This window comes from Pagrus major, chromosome 11 (genome assembly GCF_040436345.1).
Source record: "Pagrus major chromosome 11, Pma_NU_1.0".
NCBI classification, from domain to species: domain Eukaryota; kingdom Metazoa; phylum Chordata; class Actinopteri; order Spariformes; family Sparidae; genus Pagrus; species Pagrus major.
The window spans coordinates 6,456,774-6,479,957 of NC_133225.1; the positions used below are offsets into that span (position 1 = coordinate 6,456,774).

Here is a 23,184-nt window from a genome sequence, read left to right on the forward strand (position 1 = left end):
AAACGTTCCTTTCCAGGTTTCTTCATATCTTATGTAACGTATATTGCACAAACTATTAAGTGGTTTGGTAGCAGGTATTTGTTCATCAGAATTCATGTAACTGAATGTGCTGGATATCTTTTTTAATTTTCTCGACAGATTTAATCCATGCTTCCACGATGCTGCACTTGAGTAAGGTAAGAATGATTGTTTCCATAATAAATACACATAATTGTAACATTCATGATGATCAGAGAACGGTTAGGTATTTTTTTGGTATGACATTTTGGTTTATTACAATGTCTAGGGGGATTTCGTGTGGGTGGACTCCGGCGGCGGGGTGCCGATCGGGGCCCAGGTCAAGGTGACACCCACTGGACAGCTTCAACTAATCGACGATGAAGGAAAGGTACAAACCCCCGTAAGACTTTGCTTACATCAGGTCCGGTAAATGAGTGGAAGCCTTCTATATAATGTCGACTATTTCACATAACAGGAGCACAAGATCAACAAGAAGACGGAGGGCACCATCCGGCCCATGCACCCCACCTCCGTGGAGGGTGTCGATGACATGATAAGGCTGGGTGATCTCAATGAGGCAGGGCTCCTCAGGAACCTCCTGGTGCGGCACAAAGAAGGCATCATCTATGTAAGTTTCTATTCCCGTCTCGCTCTGAACCACCTAGTTTTATGAGGTCCATAACCCGCTGTGGAAATGCTTACGACCATGTCTTCCCTCGCTGTGAATGTCTTTCTATCTCAGACTTTGCCCTGTAGTTTATCACACTGTTGTTTGTCTCCATAGAGACAAATGAGCCTGTGTTGAAAGAGAACGTCCCAGTGTTTCTATGTCACTGCGTCAAAACAGTGTTTGTTCAATTATGAATTGGGCCATTTTGTTGTATATAAATACTACTGCTAAGTGCTGGGGGCAAAACACTATCTTGTCTTTGATTTTCTATCCATATTAAAAACCACAGCATTTAACACAGTTTTTCATGATTATAATCCTCCCATTAAATTTTTAAATCCAATGAACCACATTTAGCACACATTTCTCACGCACAGCAGCAGTGAGGGGTCAACGGGGTCACTCCATAATAGCTTGTTTATGCTCATGTACGCACACATAAACATTCGTCATCTGTGCGACTGTGTGATGATGGTCTGACATCCCTCTCTGTTTGAAGACATACACAGGCTCCATTCTGGTCGCGGTCAACCCTTACCAGCTGCTGCCCCTCTACACCACCGAGCACGTGCACTTGTACACAGACCGACGGCTGGGTGAACTGCCGCCGCACGTCTTCGCCATCGCAGACGGCTGCTTTTTCAACATGCGCCGCAACAAAAAGAGCCAGTGCTGTGTCATCAGGTCTGCTTTTGTCTAATTACAGGAGACTGAGGCTGATTCTAGCTTGTTATTTTATCATTGATTGATTGACTGATTGAAACATATATTTATACAGGGGAAACTTGGTTTACAGTACAAGTAATAAGTGTGACAAATATTAGTTACAAAAAAACGCTTAAAGAGACAGGAGCTAAAACAGAGCATTTCAGACAGAGGGTCAGGGTCAGTATTTGAGCATTAAAGGATGTAAACCTATTCTTGTAGTAACCCAAAATAAAATTATGAACCTGAAAATGAGCATGAAAATTATGCTTTGTTAGCACTGCATGATTTTTTTTTCTCAATTTAAAACCAGTTTATATTGTTGAGGGCGCTTTGTAGAAGATGTTCTTATAAAATATGTGCTACAGTGTATTAATCACATGCTCATTTCTGTCTGCATATAAAGTGGAGTCATCTGCATAGAAATTGAATCAACAATGTACAGGCAAAGGTTTTTATTATAGATTGTGAAAGGAAGAGGACCTAAAATGGATCCTTGTGGAACCCCGTTGTTAATGAGATCGGCTGTGTAGGTAAGGGGAGTATTGTCAAAACCAATATCTCTAAGGCCCTTTAATAACATAGTTTGATCTACCATATCAATGGCCTAAGACGTTCATTTTATCTAAACTTGTCACAATTCACAAAAATAAAGCTGAGTTGGAACTACGCCTATGTTTAAAACCGGAATGACTCTAGTTTAAAATAGAAGTTTAGTTGAGAAACAGTCAAAACTATTGCAAAACTAAAAATAATTTAAATAATAAATAATACAAATGACACTATTAAATGTATTTTCTTTTATAAATGCTCAGTTCTTTGTTTTCCTCACCAGTGGTGAGTCAGGAGCAGGGAAAACTGAGAACACCAAGCTCATGCTGCAGTTCCTGGCTGCAGTGAGCGGCCAGCACTCCTGGATCGAGCAGCAGATTCTCGAAGCGAACCCCATCCTGGAGGGTACGAGCAAAACACCAACAAAAAAAATTGTAAGACGGTCTTCATAATCAGTGGAATCCCCTTTTAACTTGATTTGCTTTCTTCCCAGCCTTTGGTAATGCCAAAACAATCCGAAATGATAACTCCAGTCGTTTTGGGAAGTACATTGACATCAACTTCACCAAGGGTGGGGCCATCGAAGGGGCCCGTGTTGAGCAATACCTGCTGGAGAAGTCCCGAGTTTGTCGTCAGGTGGGGAAGATTGGTTGTCTGAATATGTGCAAGAGAAGTAACGCTGTACAAATGTTCTTGTTGTGACGAAAATGTGCTTTCATGTGCAGGCGCCTGAGGAAAGAAACTACCACATCTTTTACTACATGCTGATGGGCATGACAGCTGAGCAGAAAAAGATTCTTTCTCTTGGAAGCGCTGCAGAGTACTACTACCTGACCATGGTACTGGAAAAACTGTCAAATTTGAAAAAAACACTGTCTTTAATGGTGGATTTTGAAGATAAGTGCATGGGGCGTGACTCACAGATAACCAGACAAGAGTTTAGATTTAGTTTTAAATGTGTTCGATCTTATCATCAGGGTAACTGCACCAGCTGTGAAGGACGTGACGATGTGAAGGAATACGCTCACTTCCGTTCAGCTCTGAAGATCCTCATGTTCACAGAGAATGACTCCTGGGAAATCTCCAAACTGCTCGCTGCCATCCTTCACCTGGGCAATGTGAAATTTGATGGTGAGAGCGGATGCATGTACTGTAGACACCATTCTCAGAGGTGTAAAATAATTTAATCATTTGAGCCATTGAACATATTTTCCATGCATACTTTCAGGCACCATAGTTAATAACCTAGAGGCCTGCGACATCATCACATCAGACCATTTCAACATGGTCAGCCAGCTGTTGGAGGTACGTGTAGTTTTTATTTTTACAACTGCAAATAAAAGAGTTAAGGGGTTAGGCTGGGCTGACTGTGTGTGTCCCATCACCTCAGGTGGCTCCCAAAGAGCTGGAGAAGTGTCTGATTCAGCGCTCCTTCATGACTGCCAGAGAGAGTGTGACCAAAGCTCTGACCTCTGCCCAGGCTGTGGACGGCAGGGACGCCTTTGTTAAAGTAAGATCACAAAATTCCATGTCAGACATAAATGGAGCTTATTTGCACATGTTAGACCTGCCTCCTGAGGATGTAGTAAAGAAAACAAATCAATCTTCAATTCTCACCACCAAATGGGCAAAAAAGGATTTTTTTTAATGTTTGCCAAAGAAATTCTTGCATATTGCCCCTTTAACAATGACGAGTAATACCACAAGCATCCCTGTCCAAAGTTACGAGATTTAGGACTTCTGTGTTGTTGTTTTTCATACAGTGTGTATTGCTGTGTATAATTAGTAAGCTTCCCTCTGTCTTACTTCCAGGCCATTTATGGAAGACTTTTCCTCTGGGTCGTGGGCAAAATCAACGCTGCCATTTACAAGAAATCGGAGGATTCTGAAGAGGTCGAACAGTCAATTGGCTTGCTTGACATCTTTGGCTTTGAGAACTTCACCAAGAACAGGTTAGTGTCCACAGTGGCGCTCAGGACATTAAAGGTCTATTGCTGCTGTTTTTATACAAAATTGACAAAAAATCCACCCGTCTTGTCTTTCCTCTTGTTTCGTTGAACTGTTGCAGCTTCGAGCAGCTGTGCATCAACTTTGCCAACGAGCAGCTCCAGCAGTTCTTCGTCAAGCACGTTTTCAAGCTGGAGCAGGATGAGTATGCCCGTGAAAACATTATTTGGAAGCACATCGACTACGTAGACAACCAACGCACTCTGGACGTATTGGCCAGCAAACCAATGAACATGCTGGCGCTTATTGACGAGGAGAGCAACTTCCCCAAGGTCTATATCCTCTTTGTTCCTCAGAAAATTCAGTTGTAAGAAAGCAAAGCAGGCTTTAACTCTCTTATTTTATCTTCAGGGCACAGATACCACCATGCTCCAAAAGATGAATAATGTCCATGGAAAAGGGGGAATCTATCTTCCCCCCAAGAACAACTATGAGACAGAGTTTGGCATCCAGCACTTTGCTGGAGTGGTCAACTATGATTCACAAGGTACTTATAAAGCTTTTAAAAGCATGAAACCGTTCTTGTGCAGGTCCTCTGTGATGTTCTTATTGTGTCTGTCTTGTTTTGAGGTTTCCTTGAGAAAAACCGTGACACCCTCAGCTCAGATCTGATTCAACTGGTGGAGTCGTCCACCAATAAACTCCTCAAACAGGCGTTTCAAAAGGAGCTGTCCACCAGCACCAACAAGGGCAGCGTCAACCCCAGGATGGTCATCACCACGGCCAACAACAGCCTCCGGGTCAGTGACAGTCCGCTTCGCGTCAGCTTTAAAATCATTTTGGAGATAAAAATAACATTACATATTGTTACATTTGTTTGTGTCTGACAGCAAGTGGCAGATGCCAAGAAGCGCGTGCCAACTCTGACCGGCCAGTTCCGTCAGTCTCTGGATTCCCTGATGAAAACACTGACTGTGTGCCAGCCCTATTTCATACGCTGCATCAAACCCAATGACTTCAAGAAGCCCATGGTGAGGACAGAAGCTGTATTCACTCAACCAAACTTATGTTCATCTGTCCCAGAAATTAATAAAGCAGTTTGGTGTAAGTAAGTCCGATTCCATCCATCTGTGCCCCAGCTGTTTGACAGAGAGCTGTGCATGCGCCAGCTCCGTTACTCTGGTATGATGGAGACCATCAGGATCCGTAAGGCTGGATATCCTGTACGCTACACATTCGATGAGTTCCTGCAGCGCTACCGCGTCCTTCTGAAGACCTACGTCTGTGATCCCAAAATAGTAAGTTGAAGGTTTTAACCTGATGATTTTGATCACTATGCGCTAAAACCTTCTCTCACCTTCGCTTGCTGTGTGTTTTTTTTATTATTTCTAACAGGAAAGTAAACAGAAATGCTGTGAAAGCATTTGTGAAAGTGTGCTGGCTGAAGAGGATGACTGGAAGACCGGCAAGACAAAGATATTCCTCAAGGTGCAGCCTCATATTTTAATGTATAGTCTGTTAGTGACGGATATGTTTGGAGGCATACAAGAGCCAGGAATAAATTGATTAAACTGAATACCTAATTGTTATACCTAAGAAATACTACTAAAATTGTGCCATTGAAAAAATATTTTAAAGGTCAACTATTTGAAATTGGTTTCAATTTCTAACGGTAGCTAATGTTAACATTGCTATCAGTAGCTAGCTTACGTCAGGGTAGTACATTATGCTGAGTGCATAATGTAGAACTTGGCCTTCTTTACACTTTTCTTCCACAAACTAGCAACTACCAAGACTCTTGATGCTGACAAAATGTGGAGATCACATGATACCAATAACCGGCGTTATGCTATTGGATGACAAACCTTGTATATATACTGCATATATATATACAGTGTATATATTATATCAATTGGGTGAGAATATTTCCACCAAAATAAAAACTGCTACTGTTTTCTCTCAGGACTGTCATGACACCATGCTTGAAGTGGAGCGAATGAAAGAACTAAATGTGAAAGCACTTATAATCCAGAAAGTCATGAAAGGCTTCAAACACAGGTACGGGACAAAAAGCTGTACATTAATTTGTTTATTTATATATTTATTGCTCATGTGACTGACAACTTCATGTCTCTATGATTCAGGAAACAATTCCTGAGGCAAAGGGCTGGTGCTCTTGTTATTCAGAAGTACTGGAGAGGACACAAAGGAAGAAAGCTGTACAGACTGGTGAGTCACTTTTTAATAATTCAATCAGTTTTTTTTTTACTAAAATGACAACACAGGCCTGACATGCAATAAACGCCTTCAATTATGTTTTAATTCTAGGTCAAGCATGGCTTTGCGAGGCTGCAGGCGCAGGTTCGTTCTCGCCAACTCCACTTCCAGTATAAGAAGAAGCGGGAGGCCTCCGTCGTGCTGCAGGCCCAGATCAGAGGATACCTGGCCAGGAAGGACTGGAAGCGCAAGAGAGACGCTGTGATCCTCCTGCAGGCGTATACCAGGGGTCTGCTGGCGAGGAGGATGAGAAGAGCTGTAAGTTCAAGTTCCTGAAGAACTATGAAGAAAACCTTCTGAGTGATATATGTTAAAGATGGTTAGCTAATAGCCCTGCTAACTATGTCTAACTATGCCCCCACATCCCTATCAGATGCATTTACCCTTCGTCTCATGTTCCAAATGTCCATTAGTTTTACAGCAGCAATCTATTTGAACTGCTTATCCATTATGTACAGCTAATGATTAAACTGCCACACTTTTAGTCAACCATTTTAAATAATTATTCCTTTAAGGTATCTATTTCAACCATTTATAAGTTACTTTTTTGCTAATTATTTCAACTCTTTATTCATTTTAGCTAGCTATTTGAACCTTTAATTACTTTTAGCTCACTACTTTTACCATTTATAAGTCACTTTTAGCTCATTATTTACAGTCTTGTTCCATTGATGTTAGGTTAAGCTAATTATTTAAACTGTTAATGCACTACCTTTACTTTTAGGTAATAGATATACATTATTAATATAGTTATAATACTTTCTAGGCTGACTCACCTGTATATCCGTTCATTTAAAGGTATTATATCACCTGTTTAACTATTACCATTAATCAGTTACTTTTAGCTATCTCACCTCTATATCCATTACTTTTGGCGGACTATTTCAAATATTCATCCTTTAGCTCACTATCTAATCATGTATCTATTATTTTCAGCTTTGTACTTTAAGCTAACTATTTTGACTCCACTGCTAGCTTGCTAACTAGTTTTAAATGCACTCTCAGTGGCAACAAAATGGTGTTACAACTTACTCAGGTTGGTGGGAGGTACAGTGTTAGACTGTTGTAGCTGAAGTTGAACTTTACTGGTTAATTATGAACCTACTAAATGTTAGTATTTGAAATTATATTTAAAGGGTTACTTTGCGCCTGAACACAAATATATGCATTTATTTTTAGATCTTTTTTTTAAAATTATTATTTCATATTATTTGAGCTCCTCCACAATCTTTCCATCTATAACCCACGGTAAGAAATGACTGTGACAATTAATATAATCATTATTCCCCCAAGCCACTGTTTGTATTGTATGCGTAATAAAGTAGTTAAAGACATTTTGCACTCAGCGGTGGTTCAGGGCGATGCCTTTTTTCTAAGCTTGTTTTGTCTTGTGTTCTTTCAGATGCACCTCTCCGCTAAACAGAGAGAAGAAGAGCGGCGAGCCATTTTGGAGAAACAGAAACACCTGGAGGAAGTGCTGAGGCAAAAGAAAGAAATGGAGAACCAAGCTAACGCTGAAACCATCACAGACCAGGAGATGGTGGACAGCATCTTTGACTTCCTCCCCCCTATTGTGGTTGGAGGGAAGGAGGGGCAAGCACCTAAGGGATTTGAGGTTCGGTAATGAAAAGTTGAGCACGTTTTGACGTCCATTCGGGATCAGTCATTCACTGCATGTCTCTATCTGTTTCAGAATTTGGAAAAGACGAGGATGATTACCGAGGAGATAGACATTGACGACATCCCCATTGAGGAAGATGATCTCCAGGAAGATGACGATGACCTGGATGAGTACTCCTTCTCCAAATTTGCCTCCATGTACTTCCAGGGTGCAGCTAGCCCCGCCCACATCCGCCAGAGGCTTCAGCAGCCGCTGCTTTACCATGAAGACGAAGGGGATGTCCTGGTGCGTCTTTTAGACCAATTTAATTAATCATTTCAGTATTATATGAGGAATATCTTTGTTTAATTCATTATTTTGACATGTTATCCCCAGGCCTCACTGACAGTGTGGTGGATCATCCTGAGGTTCATGGGAGACCTCCCTGAGCCAAAGAAGCAGGTCCGGGCCCAGAGAAACGCCAGGCAGGAACGCTTCATACCACAGGAACTGATTTCACGAAAGGACAGACGTCTCAGCCACATGGTTGGCCTGGATCAGGTGAATATCCTCACGAAACACAAAGTTTATGTTATTTAATATTTTGTGGATTAACAATAATCATAAATAAATGTGATTTCCGACTGTTTTAGAGGGTGCTAAGGAATAAAAAAGAAACAGCGCCTTCCCCAGTGCCCGAGGAGCCAACACAAAACAGAAAGAGCTCCATGTTCACAGACCTTCTGACAAGAAGGAAGCCTTCAGCTATGCCCAGTGAGACCGGTCAAAACCCGAAGGTCTACACTGTGCCAGAGAGGAACCAGGGGCGGAAGGGATCCACATTCACTGACCTGCTGTCCAGAAACAAAAGAGGCTCTACTGTTCAAGAAGTCCCAAGAACCGCTTCAGGCTTAAGGAAACCCTCGATCATCATGGAGGAGGTGAGGTGTGAAAAATATTTTGACTGCGTGTTGCTGTGAAGTTCTCCGTTGTAACGTATTAATGGGAACTTCATGTTTTTGTTTTACAGTCAGATGATCTGACTGAAGTGGCCAAGCCTCCCACCCTGCAGACTGTGAGTGAGGACGATGATCCCATGAGTGGTGAAGGTTCAACGCTGGACCGTCCACTGACGTCACTCGAAAAACTCCACATCATTGTGGGATATGCCATCGTCAGACGTGACCTCAGGTAACAGAAGCTCCATTTAAAAATCACTCACATCTCAGTATCTTTTTATTATTTTCTACTAACACTACTTTTTGTCTGTTGTCTGTTCAGAGATGAGATTTACTGTCAGATCTGCAAGCAGCTTCAGGACAACAACAATCGTAACAGCTACTTCCGTGGCTGGATCCTGCTGTCTCTCTGTCTGGGCATTTTCCCTCCCAGTGAGCGTTTTATAAAGGTTAGTACAGCAGGTGTAATGGCTGCTTCAGTCTCATGAACGGTGTTCACATGCTGTGATGTTTTTCTCATCTCTTTTCATCTCTTTTTGTCTTGGCAGTACCTGCAAAGTTTCATCCGTTTCGCTCCAGGAGGCTACGCTTCCTACTGCGCTGAAAGGCTGAAACGCACGGGAATGAACGGAGTGCGAGGAGAGCCCCCAGCCTGGCTGGAGCTGCAGGTGCTGAGACTGACATAAGATGCTCCTGCAAATAATTATTACTGATAAATGTACAATGTCCCTGTTGGAATACATACATGATAAAAAAAGGCATCACATTTTACCTAAATCAGGAAAAACACATTTTCTGAGTACGTGTCTTGCAGATAGTTTTGGTTTCACGTGTCCAAGTTTTGAGATGTGGATTAATCTCCTTCAGATTAATGAATGTAACATGTTTTTTTCTCTGTATTGTAAAAGGCAACCAAGACCAAGAAGCCCATGATTGTGTCTGTGACATTGATGGATGGACGCACCATTAACCTTCCTGTTGACTCATCATCGACCTCCAGAGAGATCTGCCAAATCCTCTCCAACAAAATCAAACTCAAAGACACTTTTGGCTTTTCTCTCTACGTCGCCTTGTATGAAAAGGTATGCAGTCACATCCGCTTGGTGTCTATGCTCATGTAGTTTAGACGGTCGTGATTAGATCTGCTGTCGCAAATTTCTCACACAAATTCTTCGTACTACTACTTGAAAGCAGTCCAATCAAAATGATTTCTGCCCTTGAGAAGGGTGTGTTTTTGGGGGCTCTTCACCTTAAAACATGCAAATAAACTTAACATAGACATCCAAAAAATGATTAACTTTTTTTAACTTTATCTAACAAAAGAATGTATATTGGCATCCTCAAAGATGGTCTAATGCCCGTTTCAGTCACTTTAATATCTCTAGATAACCTCAGATGTTGACCCGTCCTTTAGGTGTGGGCTCTGGGCAGCGGGCGGGAGCACGTGATGGACGCCATCTCCCAGTGTGAGCAGGAAGTAAAGAGGAAAGGAGGTCAGGAACAGCACGCTCCGTGGCGCCTCTTCTTCCGCAAGGAGATCTTCACCCCCTGGCATGACTGCAAGGAGGACAAGATCAGCACCGAACTCATCTACAAACAGATCATCCACGGTCTGAAGTTTGGAGAGTACCAGTGTCAAAAGGTGGGCTCGTGTTAGGTTGATTATCTTACAAAGCTCTTGCTGTATTCTTTCATGATATTTCAACATTTTTTTCTCATTTAACACTTTGACAGGAGGACGATTATGTTCAGCTTGCTGCGAAACATTTATACATCCAGCACGGCTCGGACAGCGGTCCAGAAAATGTGAAGGAAACTGTTCAGGAATGTATCAACACGTCTCTGCTGGAGTCCAAGTCAGAGGCGAAATGGGTCCAAATGGTCAGCACCGCTCATGCTGAGGTCAGTCACAGCACGGATCAAAAGGTGCCGCGTGAACAGAACTGGACAGAAACAAAAGCTCTGAAGTGGCCTTGAGTCCTTTTAATGTTTCTGTTTATATTTCTGAAACCACACCAGGGGTCATATTTGAGTTCAGGACAAAAGGCAGACTCAGTGAAGGCGGAGATGGTCGACTACGCCCGAGAGAAGTGGCCCATGTTCTTCTCCAGGTTCTTTGAAGTTGTTAAGCTGTCAGGTAAGACAATGTGCCAGGCCTCTCTGCTGTCATGTATTTAAATCACTTGTAATTCGTCAAATCATGGTAATTGAATTGATTTAGATCCATTAAGCAGCTATATAATATCAATATCATGATAATACTGTATGTAAGGCTGTTGAAACCCATGTATGACGAGAACTGATTATCAGTTTAGAATTAGATATCATTAAAACATCATGCTCTGCATTATTATAAATAAACTAGTAGTTTCTTGGTCTGACAGGATTGATGGGCACACTGAGAATCTGTCAACCCAGTCGACAGAATAAATGTTAGCTTAGTGCGTTTCTGCAAAACTACAGATAAGTTCAAATTTAACGTTTCTTTATGTTTATTTTGGTTCAATGTTTCTATTTCTCTCTTGTCACCACGCTGTGCTTATTGTCTGCTTAGGTTTAGACACAAAAAACAGTTGCTTAGGGTTACGAAAACATCATGTTTTGGCTTAAAGTACCTGTATTTGGTCGCCACTAAAAGGCCTGGAAATATCCCCACAGACTCAAACTGTGGTCGCCTGTTTGGCAGCTTTGTGGCTTGTAACAACGCCTCCACCTCCATCCCCTGATGTGAAATTCCCCTAATAAGCATATAAGGTGAACATGATTCGCCACATCTTGTACAAATGTCAACCTTGGAGGTATCTGAGGTTTGCAGAAAGGTTAACTGCTAACATTATATCCTAGTGACTGGGCTGGAATTTGTACCTTTATCGGAAGTGATGACTTTAGATCGAATGGAGGAGGCCCACAGAGTGAACAGATCTAGATTAGAGCCTCAGTCGTACACTGTATCTCTGCAGAAGCCCTGTCAGGCAGGAGAAGATAAGATCCTTTAGAAGAAATGCCACAAAGGTTTTATTGATCAATATATCTCGTCTTTTAATCAGGGTGGATCATAAAACATGTATAATACAAACATTTCTACACTTTCCTCGGGAATACACAGACAAACACTTTTAATGATCAGCAGTGAGGCTGTTTTTTAACCAGCCCCCTTTGAGCAATTAGCCGTTGCTGCTGCTTTTTTGTATCTATGTCAGACTGGAATATACAAGGCTATTTATAGACCCACACTATACCACTGGGGTTAAGGCTCGAGCAAAGTAGTTGATTAAGAGTGAATAAGTGGGCCAGGAACAACATTTCTTCCCTTTCTTGTGTGTCAGTGCTGTTTAGCTTGTGAACAACCAATTTGCAATAAGATTCACTCACTGACACAGTGTGTATTTCCTACACCCATCAAATTCACAGTCAGATTTCTTTTGTTATTGTGTTTAATTGCATAATTGACAACATGATGGTAAGATAAAAGTAATTATTAATTTTAAAGGCTTCCATAGCACAACTCTTCAAAATAATACATCTACACTGTAAATTTTAAAAGATGACTTTACTTTCAAAAAAAGCCAGAAAACTGATTATCTCTGAATTACCAAGTGAAATAGACTTTTAAATTTAAGTTGTACAAGATAAATTGTTTTAACAACTTAACATTATTAGTCTACTTGGTCATTTTAAGTTTGAGTAAAGTCACTTCTTCTCTTCTTCCAGTGAGCAATTTGTTGCTGTTTATGCCTCATTTCAACTGTAACAGACAGTATGTTGTTATCCCTGAGGCCTTGATCTTCATTTTTTGTTATATATTAACAAAAATCCCAATTTTGTTCTTGTGTCTAGCTACACCAATGGGTGGAGTTGCTTCGTTTTGTGTTTTGAACACTGGAAAATCTGACAAAAGAAATCGAGGAAACCGAATACCTCAAAACCACAGAGTAGACTTATAATTTTAGGTTGTTAAAACTTTTTAGCTTGTTCAACAGAAGTGTAATAGTCTACTTTTCTTGGAATTTCTGAGGTAATCTGTTTCCTGATCTTTTTTTGAGGTCAGCTTTTAAAATTTAAAGTGTATCAAGATGAATATCTTCAAGGTTTGCACTGTTTGTTGGACAAAAAAAAGACATTTGAAGACACCACTGTCATGTAATTGACATATTTTACTATAGTGGGACAATTTTATAGACTAACTGATGAATAAGTTGTGAAAATAATTAAATAACAAAATGACAGAATACAATAATTGCATCCCTAAAGTGAAAGTTGTTGATGACAGGGTCATTACTGCTGCACTCACAGCTTTTAACTCCAGGGTGGCTGAACTGACCCACATACAAAGTGCAAGCAACACTTCCCTGCTGGACAGTAATGTATCTCTAAAATTCCAATCTTATCTCCGATGAGTCATGATTTATTGGGCTTGTACCCTCCGTGGGCGTTTTTTTTTTTATAGGTCCTGCACTGTCAAAGAACAAGTTCATTGTGGCCATAAACTGGACTGGTATCACCTTCCTGGATGAGAGAGAGAAGAGGCTGGTGGAGCTCTCCTTCCCTGAAATGACCGGAGTCAACACCATAAGGTAGAGGCAGAATCAGAGGAGGAGGAAGTGGTGTGCCAGTTTAGTTCAGGCTCTCGTGGGCCCTTGAAATCCTGGAAGTTTGTGCATTTTAGGACAAATCCAGGCCTTGAAGCCTGTGCAAGAATAGAAACTGAATTTCTTTTGATATTTTTTCTACTCAAAGCAACACTATGTAACTTTTAAAGTAATTCTTAAGGAAGAAAGTTGATTGTTGGTATTTGACGAACTGGGCATGATACCGATGTACCCCGCCACTCGCCCAAAGTTAGCTTGGATGGACTTTCTGCGACTCTGAAAAGGATAAGTGGTTACAGGCGATGGATGGACGGAAAGAGACTCAACAATCAACCATCTTTCTGCAAAAAGTTACATTATATTTGCTTTAACACAGTCCTTGAGTTTAAGGGAACTGGGCCTGGAGAGTCTTTGAATTTGATGTTTAACTCGGTGTGGGAGCCTGATAACAACGAGGTAGCATGATGTTACTTGTCTTATGATTCTCCCTGATGTCCATCCAGGGAGGGTAAAGCGTCGGGTCAGGCGGCGAGCCTGCTGACACTGAAAGGAGACTTCACCCTGGGAGGAGGCACAGCTGAGGACATGGCGGAGCTGGTTACAATGTTCCTCAGTGGACTGACAGAGAGATCTCGGTATGCTGTGACCCTGAAGGAAGCCGAAAGGCAAGGTTAGAGGACTTATTTTTCTTTCTTGTGTTGTTACAGCTGAGTCATCTATTTTAGAGTCATCTCTGCTAATTGATTCATTCCTCTGCAGATGACCCCACATTCCTGAGCTTCAAGAAAGGAGAGCTCATCATAATAATCAAAGATGATGAGTTTTCTCAGAAACATGGTTGGATAAAGGGAGAAAATGTGCGAACAAAACAAATAGGAGCCATTCCCGCTGATGACATCGTAATCTTGCCGACGCTCAGCAAGCCCACCAATGAGGTCATGGTAGGGAGATGTCAATGACACACCCTTCTCGGATGAGTTATCAGGCAAAGAATTTGCTGAGTATTAAACTAACTGCGTGCTTCCTTATTTCAGAGCCTCATCAACTTGTCTCCGACACAGAGGTCAAACATCATACAGGCAAACCGAACAGGAACAGTGGAGAGAGTAGCTCTTGCCACTCTCAAAGAATTCTCCGCCCAGTACTTCAGGTGGTTTGAATTCATTCTGCATGTTATATTTCACCAGCTGATCAAAAAGAAAGAGCTCACTGGAACAGTACCGGCATCTTGTTTGCTTGATCCTACAGGCAGCCCACGAAGGATGTGAACCGTCAGGTGATGTCCAGGAACGCTGCTCCTGAGAGGCTGTGGGTCAACTCCAGAGAGCCAATCAGACAGCCCCTCCTTAAAAAACTGGAGGTCAAACCAGACCTCAGCCACAAAGCCTGTCAGGCCTTCACTGATATCCTCCACACAGCAGAGTTAGCAATAAGTAGCATTTCTTTCAATGTTTTTTGTACATACCAAACTAACCAAACAAGCCTCCTCAGCTACCTGACCCCTGCAGATTACCATCAAAACAATTCTTGTCTGTAGCATCAGCAGCTAACAACGTCAGGCCAAGCTTTTCCTCTTCAAAGTTCATGAAACCACAGTGGTTATTCCTCCTTGACTGTTGCATACCGATCCTGAAATATATGGGAGATTACCCCGCCAAGCAGATGCAGAGTCCTCTGGAGCTCACCGACCAGATCTTCGGTCCCGCCACGAAACACGAGGCGCTCAGGGACGAGATCTACTGCCAGATCATGAAGCAGATGACCAGCAACAACAACCGGTACGCTCAAGTTATTCCACTATGTCAGGGTCTCAGATCTGAAGCTGTACTTATGGACTTCTGGGGAAAGGAAAGGTTTAAAATGTGTGATACATGACATTTTCTTTGTGTTTACCCTTCACTGCTGTTACTCATGAAAGAAGTAATTACACTCACTCACTTTTCTCTTTTGCTTTAGTAATATTTCTGAAGAAGAATGATTTAAAGACGGTTCAGAGGTCCATTCAGTTAGTGCAAAGCTACATTACTTTGTTATAGTAGATAGTAAAGCACCACAACAATAACTTGTTTTAATGAAAACAGTTTATATCATCCCTGTTATTTCAGCTTCTCCACTGATTTTGCTTTTCACGGTTTTATTTAATTGTAAACTAAATAACATTACGTATTGACTGTTTGTCAGACAAGACAAGACTTTGAGTCAGGGAAACCAGGACGTTTTTTTGAGTACTTTATCATATTTTCTAGGTCAAACGGATAATTGATTAACCAAGAAAATATTTGATAAATAAATTGATAATGAAAATATTTGTTAGTTGCAGCCCTAGCAAAGTTGAGAAGATAAAACCAAGATTTTAAACTAAATTAAAGCCTGACTGGTGAGTTGAAGTATCTAGAACTTGTATTCCTTTGTGTATTTTTCTTTATTTGGACACTAGGAAGTACAAACAGTAAACCAAAAAAAGAGAAATCGACATTGTCTCAGAGGTGGAACTGAAATATAACCACCCCTCCCGTGTGTCTATGTACAAGAATGGATCTCGATACACACGAAGACTCACAATATGAAGCAAAGGATGAACATATTTCATATTGTCTCTCATATTGTCTGTCCATCACCCAGGCACAGCATGGAGCAGGGCTGGCAGCTGCTGTGGCTCTGCTGCGGCCTGTTTCCCCCCAGCCAGTCTCTTCTGAAGCACACCCAGCGATTTCTGGAGTCGCGGCGCAGAGAGGCCCTCTCCTCCGACTGTCTGCAGCGGCTGCAGAGCTCACTGAGGTTAGCCCAACACGCTGTCTTACACGTCACGAGCGCACAGTCCCCAGCACCATGCACCAAGAGGGTTTGTATGAGATGAAGAGCGTGTGAAGGCAGTTCCTGCTCCCCCTGAATTCACCATGACATGAGAGAGTGTGTGTAAAGAGTGACTCACAGAGCAGCTAATGTTGCTTGTAGAAAAGTACAAGGCAGTTGCAAGCAGTTGTAAAACATGACACTACGACTGGTGTAGTGAGGAAAGGAAAGGGGGCGTCTGTCTTTTCTTTTAAATCTCTCTAAAGGCTCTGCAAACAAACAACAGAGGTATTTGGACTTGTTATTCTAGATGTGCTGAGGGAAGTTTGTGCAGAACAACCCTGCAGCGGTTCTCACATTGAAGTATTAAAAACATGTGTTGCATCAGCTTCACAGTGAGTGACAACAGTCCGTATTTGCATGTCCTCTTCTATAAATACATTTGATTTACACGTTGTATTTTTCCCACAATGACAACAGACGCTAAGAGATGTTTTTTTGATCAGTGCAGTTGGTGCATGCTGGTTTACCGTTATAGTGAGTGTTTGCTCTTTTCTTTATCTGCACTGAATCTGTGGCTTAAATGTCAAAAAGATAATGGTCAGAAAGAAAAGATGTGACTAAGCATTTGCTGTCTCTGTGTAGGATGGAGCCCAGGAAGCTCCCACCGCACCAGGTTGAAGTTGATGCCATCCAACTGAACAGCACACAGATCTTACACAAAATCCACTTCCCCAACGACACAGAGGAGGTATGATTACGGTCAAATATCTCCCTAGAGCTTCCAAAAACACCACCAATATATTTTTGACCAATGTTGGAGAAACCATTTCTAAGCCAAAGAGAAAAGGCAGAATCCAGCCTGGGTGGAAGGAAGGAAGAGGTGATTATTATGGATAGGGGTTAACGGAGATGAAGCTGTAAAACCAAATTTCCTACGAGACTGTGCCAAAATGTTTAATGTTGTGATTACTCTGGGGTTAGATGAATATTTTCCTGGAGAGAAGGCTCATTTGGAAAGTCTAGAAGAGCCACAAGATCAAATTGAAGAATTCTTACACAGAGATAAACAAAACAAAAATTTTGGACCTTTAAATTATTAATTTACAATTGTAACAAAGTTTTTAAGAAAAAGAGATACTTATTATGCACCTTTCTACAAGCTCTGCAGATGTGTTATTTCTAGAAGAAAAAAAAAAATTAGTCTACATAAAAATGTTCGACAGTGGTACAAGTGATCCAGTGATTCCTCTCTCGTCCCTCCTCAGATATTTGAAGTCATGACAAGCACCAGGATCAAGGACCTCATCCTGAACATTTCCAGAAAGCTTGGTCTGACTACATCAGAAGGCTTCAGCATTTTTGTCAAAACACATGACAAGGTTTGTTTCACATTTCTCAACCTTGAACATTGTATTTTGGTATTTTCTTCCATAAATTCTCAGCCATTTTTCGTGAACTTCGACTACACTGGTTATAAAAACAAAGTCTGTGACTGTGTTTCTTTTAGGTCCTCAGTTTGAATGACACAGACTACTTCTTTGATAGTCTGAGACAAATCACTGACTGGTCCAAGAAAGCCAATAGGATCAAAGACGGTAAAAAAAGAGAAACATTATCTGATTAAAATGTACTTTTGATGGTTCTTTGCACTAACCCACATAAACCTCTTTGATGTGTGTGTGTTCTGCAGGTGGCCCAGTCAACGTACCCTATCTTGTGTTCTTCATGAGGAAGTTGTGGTTCAATGTGATCCCTGGCAGAGACACAGAGGCCGATCTTATCTTCCACTACCCTCAGGTGCATTTGAATGATGCAGCCGCTCAGCCGCCGTCACATTTTCCAGGCTCATTAGTTTTTCCACTTGATACTAAAGCCTAATCTTTCCATTAAACATTATCCCATCAGTGACAAAGTCTCAATACTCGTTCTCAACTCCTCTCTCCGGTTTCATTATGACCAGAAGGAATGTTGCAGATTAAAACAGTATCTACTGATGAAGAATGTTGGTTTAAATGTCCAACCTGTGCCCAAACTTTTTGAGAATTCAACCCCATTAAGAGCAGCAAGCTTGATAAAAACAATCTTTTTTCTGTCTTACAGGAGCTACCCAAGTACCTGAGAGGCTATCATGTTTGCACCAAAGAGGAACTGATCAACATTGCGGCTCTGCTCTTCAGGATAAAGGTCAGCAATGACAAGAGCCAGATTGTCACGATCCCCAAGATCCTGAAGGAGCTGGTGCCCGCAGACCAACTGAAGGCCATGTCTGAAAACGAGTGGAAGAAGGTACGAGGGGCTTTCTTTTCACTTATTAGCTAATGTGTAGCTTAAAGGACAAGGATTGATGGCACACTTTGTCCATGAAAAAAACAAAACCAACAACAATCAAAAGTTTTCCACTTCCTTATTCTGTCAGTGACACAGAGCTCCAACCCTTCTTGTTCCTCCTAAAGATGTAAATCTTTGACAGGAATCTATATAGCACTGCCAGTGAAGCAGGGCTGTACTTAGATGCTCTGGTTCGAGTTAAATGCTAACATCAACATGTTTAACACAATGGCAATGTTAACATGCAGCTGTTTCGCAACTTCATGAGCTTAATTTAGCATTTTAGGGTGCTAGCATAGCACACAAAAACTGCAAAACACAACATACAGCTAAGGCTGATAATAAACCAAAGTATTGTAGTGACAGCTGAGCAAAGTTATTACGCTTCATCCTGAGGGGAACATTTATATCTAATACATTTTATGGCAATTCATCCGATATATGTCCCGCACACTGTGCACTTCACTTGCAACGCAGTACATTTCGGTACTTAGACCTTCATCAGGTTATCTATATCGATAATCTGATGATTTTTCCTGATTTTGTCGGCCCTCGTTCTTCTCCTACGCACCTTGGAGCATCATGTTGGAGCTGCAAAAAAGTCAGGGGTTCACACAAAGCTGTTTGCAGGGTTGTAACTAATGATAATTTCTATTATTGATCAGTCTGCAGATTGTTTTTACAATGAATCATTTAGTCTATAAAACAAAAAAAATATGAGAAATGCTCGTCAAAACTTCCGAAATCCCAAAGTGACATCTTCAGATTGCATCTTTTGTCCGTCCAACAGTCAAAAACCCAAAAGACTAAGCAGCAAATCCTTACATTTAAGAGTGCTGTGTTGTTGTTAGCGGTGCTGGCTCAGGCATGTGCAAGCTGACCAATCAGAGCAGACTGGGTAATCAAGGGGGGCCTTAAAGAGACAGGAGCTAAAACAGAGCGTTTCAGACAGAGGGGGGAAACACAGAGCTGTAAACTTTTTCTAGAAGTGACCCAACATAAAATTATGAACCTGCATAATAAGCATAATGTGTCTGCTTTCACTGTAAGATAAGGCTCTGCCACTTCCTGAAACAGTGGTTTCAGTAGAACAGTAGAGCTACACACTGTAGCTCTCAGCAAACATTACTTCAAACTAAACTGAACAGTGCATTTATTAGGGCTTATTTTTAGCTGTGGATTTATACACAGTTAGTGCGCTAGAAAGTATATAATGTACCAGAATAGTGAATGTGGGATTGACTCGTTGGAAACGTTTTGTCACAGTGTGGCACATTGATGTGTTTTCATAGTTTCTGGGGAAGAAAAGAGCTCTTTGGCACAGAGGAACAAGATATATAGGGCTCTGGATACACGGTCACTTGTTTGTAAGATCAATCTATTGTTTGCTTTAGTCTTTTTAATGGGCTTTGTTGTCAGTAAGAATATATAGAATAGAAGCAGCCTTGTTCTTTAGATTGCCCATAGTAACAATATCTCCATTGTGCCGTGTCTGCGATGCTCAGTTCTCAGACGATATTGCCTGAGGGCTGTGGGGATGTTGGAAAATCATTAACCTCATAAAAAGCTGTGGAAATACCTCAACAAAACAAGAGTGTTGTATCACACTGTGAGCTATATATTTTTTTACATTTTCAGACTGTCACCGCCTCATATAACAAACAAGGTGCTATGACTGTGGACGAAGCGAAGGTGGCCTTTCTGAAGGCAGTTTACCGCTGGCCGACATTCGGCTGTGCGTTCTTTGAAGTGAAGGTAAGAGCATGCAGTGAATGTCCAGCACACAGAAGCAGCTTTATCTTGATATCTATGGTCCATTTGGTTGGGTGGGCGGCTTGTTTATCTGACGCTCTCGCTCTCTGTCTCAGTATCTCACACTCTGTCACTGTGGCACGCTGGCTGCACGCCTGCAGTAAGCAAATAATCACGAGTGCAGAGAAGTTCACTCATTTGCCTCTCTAACTTTCTTTTCAGCAAACGTCAGAACCAAAATTCCCAGATATTGTGCGCATAGCCGTCAGCAAGCAAGGACTCACCATCATCCACCCAAAAACCAAGGTGAAGAAACAAAAGTCCTCATTAACAATGCCCCTTTTAACATCCTCCTACTAATTTATTCATTAACAAGTCTTTTCTCTTGTTAAAGGACGTGCTGGCAAATCACCCATTCAACCGCATCGCAAACTGGTGCAGTGGTAGCACCTACTTTCACATGACTATTGGTAATTTAGTCCAGGGGACCAAATTCCTGTGTGAAACTTCACTGGTAAGATCTATCATTAGACATGTGAGCTCTGAGTGCTAAAAAGTTTGTTGCTTTCATTTCATTTCTTCACATCTGTCTTCTTTTCAAAAAAGGGCTACAAGATGGACGATCTCATAACCTCCTACGTGAACATGTACCTCAGAGAGAGGAAGGCGGTGCAAACCAAAAACCAGCGCTTCGACATGTGAGCCTCAAGCAGCACGCGTGTGACTCATCTGCAGATTAAAAGCAACACACTCAACATGTAGTTTGTACACGCAAACACACAGAAGCAGAGCAGGAATAGTTTTTTGTTTTCAAAAGTGTAATCAACTTCATTTTGCTCTGTGAAAACAACACATTGATTTATTGCATGAAAGAAAGTTGTTGTAGATTTCTCACATTTTATTTAAAGCTGTTTCTTTGACATGTAAGTGAGCAACTCATGTTCTGGGTAATAATACAGTGCAGATCGTTATAGAGGCCTTAATTTATGGAAAAAAATTTGCTGTATACATGGTTAATTATCCACGAATAAAAACGAGAATGAACAAAATAATCCTCTTAATCCTTCGATACCAATACCAAGTTTCATAAATGCAAATGAAAGTCACAAATAGATACAAGGCAACTTGAGTAAATACCACTATTCTTCTCATTTCAGGCTTCAAATTCTTTAATCTGATAACATTTTCTTTAAAATACTTCCTGCGTGTGTCGCTGTCTTAAAATTTGTTGCATGAATTTACAAGATCAGTCTCTTTATCCAACATATTGACAAAATTACACTTTTAAAAAAAAACATTTATAGGCACAGGAAGCATCGTTTTACATATTTATTCAAGTTTGGTGGTGGCTGTGGATATAAAAAAAATCATTTGTGAATTATTCATTCACAAGTTGTCATACACATTCTTTGGTTTTTATTTGAAATACAAAGTTGTCACTGCTGTTGACGCTGTTTTCTCTCCATTTTATTGTGCCTGCCTTATAAACATTAAAGGTGCCCTGTGAAGTGTCCTTGAAAACAAAACCCAAGGCCTGGCATGTGTTGAATGCATTTCCTTCCTCGTAAAACACTCGAAAATCCTTTTTAAAAAAAGTGGGAAAAGTTTCAAATCATCCACGTTTGTTAGCTTGTAGCCTCATTCGGCTTAGTTAGCACATTGCCAAGCTTCTGTGCCCGTTCTCAATGTCTGGAATAGGACGAAACCAGAAACAAGATGTGAATTGTGTCACTAAAAATGATTGTGGGCACACACACACGCATTCTTACAAATAAAACTGGGACCCACCAGTCAAAACATTGTGCCAATGTTGGCCAAAAACTCCACAGGGTTCCTTTAAATCACTCCATCGTCAAAAATATTTAAGTGCTTAGAGTGAAAAAACATTTATTGTTAAGGAATTTTTTTTTCTTCTTCTAAAACTGTCAAATAAAACATTTTTGAAAGCCTGTTGGTGAGTGTGACTAAGTGTTGACAGCATCTTCCCTCTTTCAGCAGCCCGAGAGCTGCTCCCTCACAGCAGTCTGAAGAATGATACATTTATGATAGTAAGCACTTACACAAGGCAATGTTTTCGCTTCGGGGTTACGAGACGCTCAACAGACAGAGCCGCGAAGCCGAACAAAAGCAGAGGGGGGGGCGTCCCAATTAGCAGTTGGCAGTAGATTAACAGGGTAGTGATGTCAAAGCTGCTCCACAGTCGTGCACAGATAGTGGCTTCATTCAAGGCCACAGAATACCATTTGCATATCGATGAAATAGAGAAGATAAAGGGCCGATGTGTCTGACACACAGCTGTGATCTCCTTGTATGAAAGAAATATTATCCCCCAGCAGCCAGTGGGACCTCTCTCCACATCTGTCCGATGGCTATGTGACTGATTATTTTGGGCATTCCAATTCAGGATGCCCCCAGGAGGCAAGAGACCAACAAGGGCCTCTGTTTCCTTCAAGCATCGCCCCTCCCCTCCCTGCTCTTGTTTTTCACATTGCTCTCCTATAGGGAAGGGGGCCCTCTGTCGAACTTAACAGACCGTTTACAAAAGATCATCTCAGAGACTTCAGTCATAAACTCCTCAATTAACAACACAGTCAATCTTCTATCTATCAGTGGGAGGGTGGGAGTTCACGCTTAAGGCACTCGGTGCACCGCTAGGCCTGGTTTCCATGGAGTCATACCCAACGACTCGACGCCACTGAGGCATGCCATTCTTCTCCCCGCTGCTAAAATGTGCGGCTTATTCTGACTCAGGCTATTGTGGAGCGCACAAGTGGCTCTCTGAGGAGCAGGGGATGGAGAGAGAAAGGGTGGGGTCAAGGTTCAAACGAAAGGCTCCCATCGGGACTCCCTTTCTGTTATCAAATTTGTCGAGACACAAAAAGAGCAACAGTCTCATTCCCAAGGACATCTTGAGGGAGAGAAAGGGGGTTACAGGACGGCAGCCTTTGTGTCAGAGCTTCAGTTCTTCCAAAAGCTCAGCGGTCGAGCCTCTCAGTCTTCACTCTGCTC

General features: G+C 41.6%; 1 protein-coding gene across 1 annotated transcript; it reads left to right on the forward strand.

The window, feature by feature from the left end:
- Window positions 1–158: 158 nt before the first annotated feature.
- myo7ba (myosin VIIBa) lies at window positions 159–22,096 on the forward strand. The gene is made up of 47 exons (XM_073476026.1): window positions 159–176; window positions 287–388; window positions 476–628; window positions 1,170–1,354; window positions 2,211–2,332; window positions 2,421–2,563; window positions 2,653–2,766; window positions 2,905–3,058; window positions 3,156–3,232; window positions 3,318–3,437; window positions 3,740–3,879; window positions 3,996–4,206; window positions 4,286–4,421; window positions 4,505–4,674; window positions 4,765–4,905; window positions 5,014–5,172; window positions 5,270–5,362; window positions 5,838–5,932; window positions 6,019–6,103; window positions 6,203–6,409; window positions 7,554–7,766; window positions 7,845–8,057; window positions 8,148–8,312; window positions 8,405–8,692; window positions 8,782–8,942; window positions 9,033–9,159; window positions 9,259–9,378; window positions 9,619–9,792; window positions 10,125–10,352; window positions 10,445–10,612; window positions 10,730–10,847; window positions 13,158–13,284; window positions 13,803–13,969; window positions 14,059–14,240; window positions 14,334–14,449; window positions 14,548–14,702; window positions 14,924–15,077; window positions 15,922–16,077; window positions 16,738–16,843; window positions 17,361–17,474; window positions 17,603–17,690; window positions 17,786–17,892; window positions 18,196–18,381; window positions 20,062–20,178; window positions 20,398–20,481; window positions 20,570–20,689; window positions 20,782–22,096. Exons 1-47 carry the CDS (start codon window positions 159–161, stop codon window positions 20,875–20,877), a joined length of 6,675 nt encoding a protein of 2,224 aa, XP_073332127.1. The 3' UTR covers window positions 20,878–22,096.
- Window positions 22,097–23,184: the final 1,088 nt, after the last annotated feature.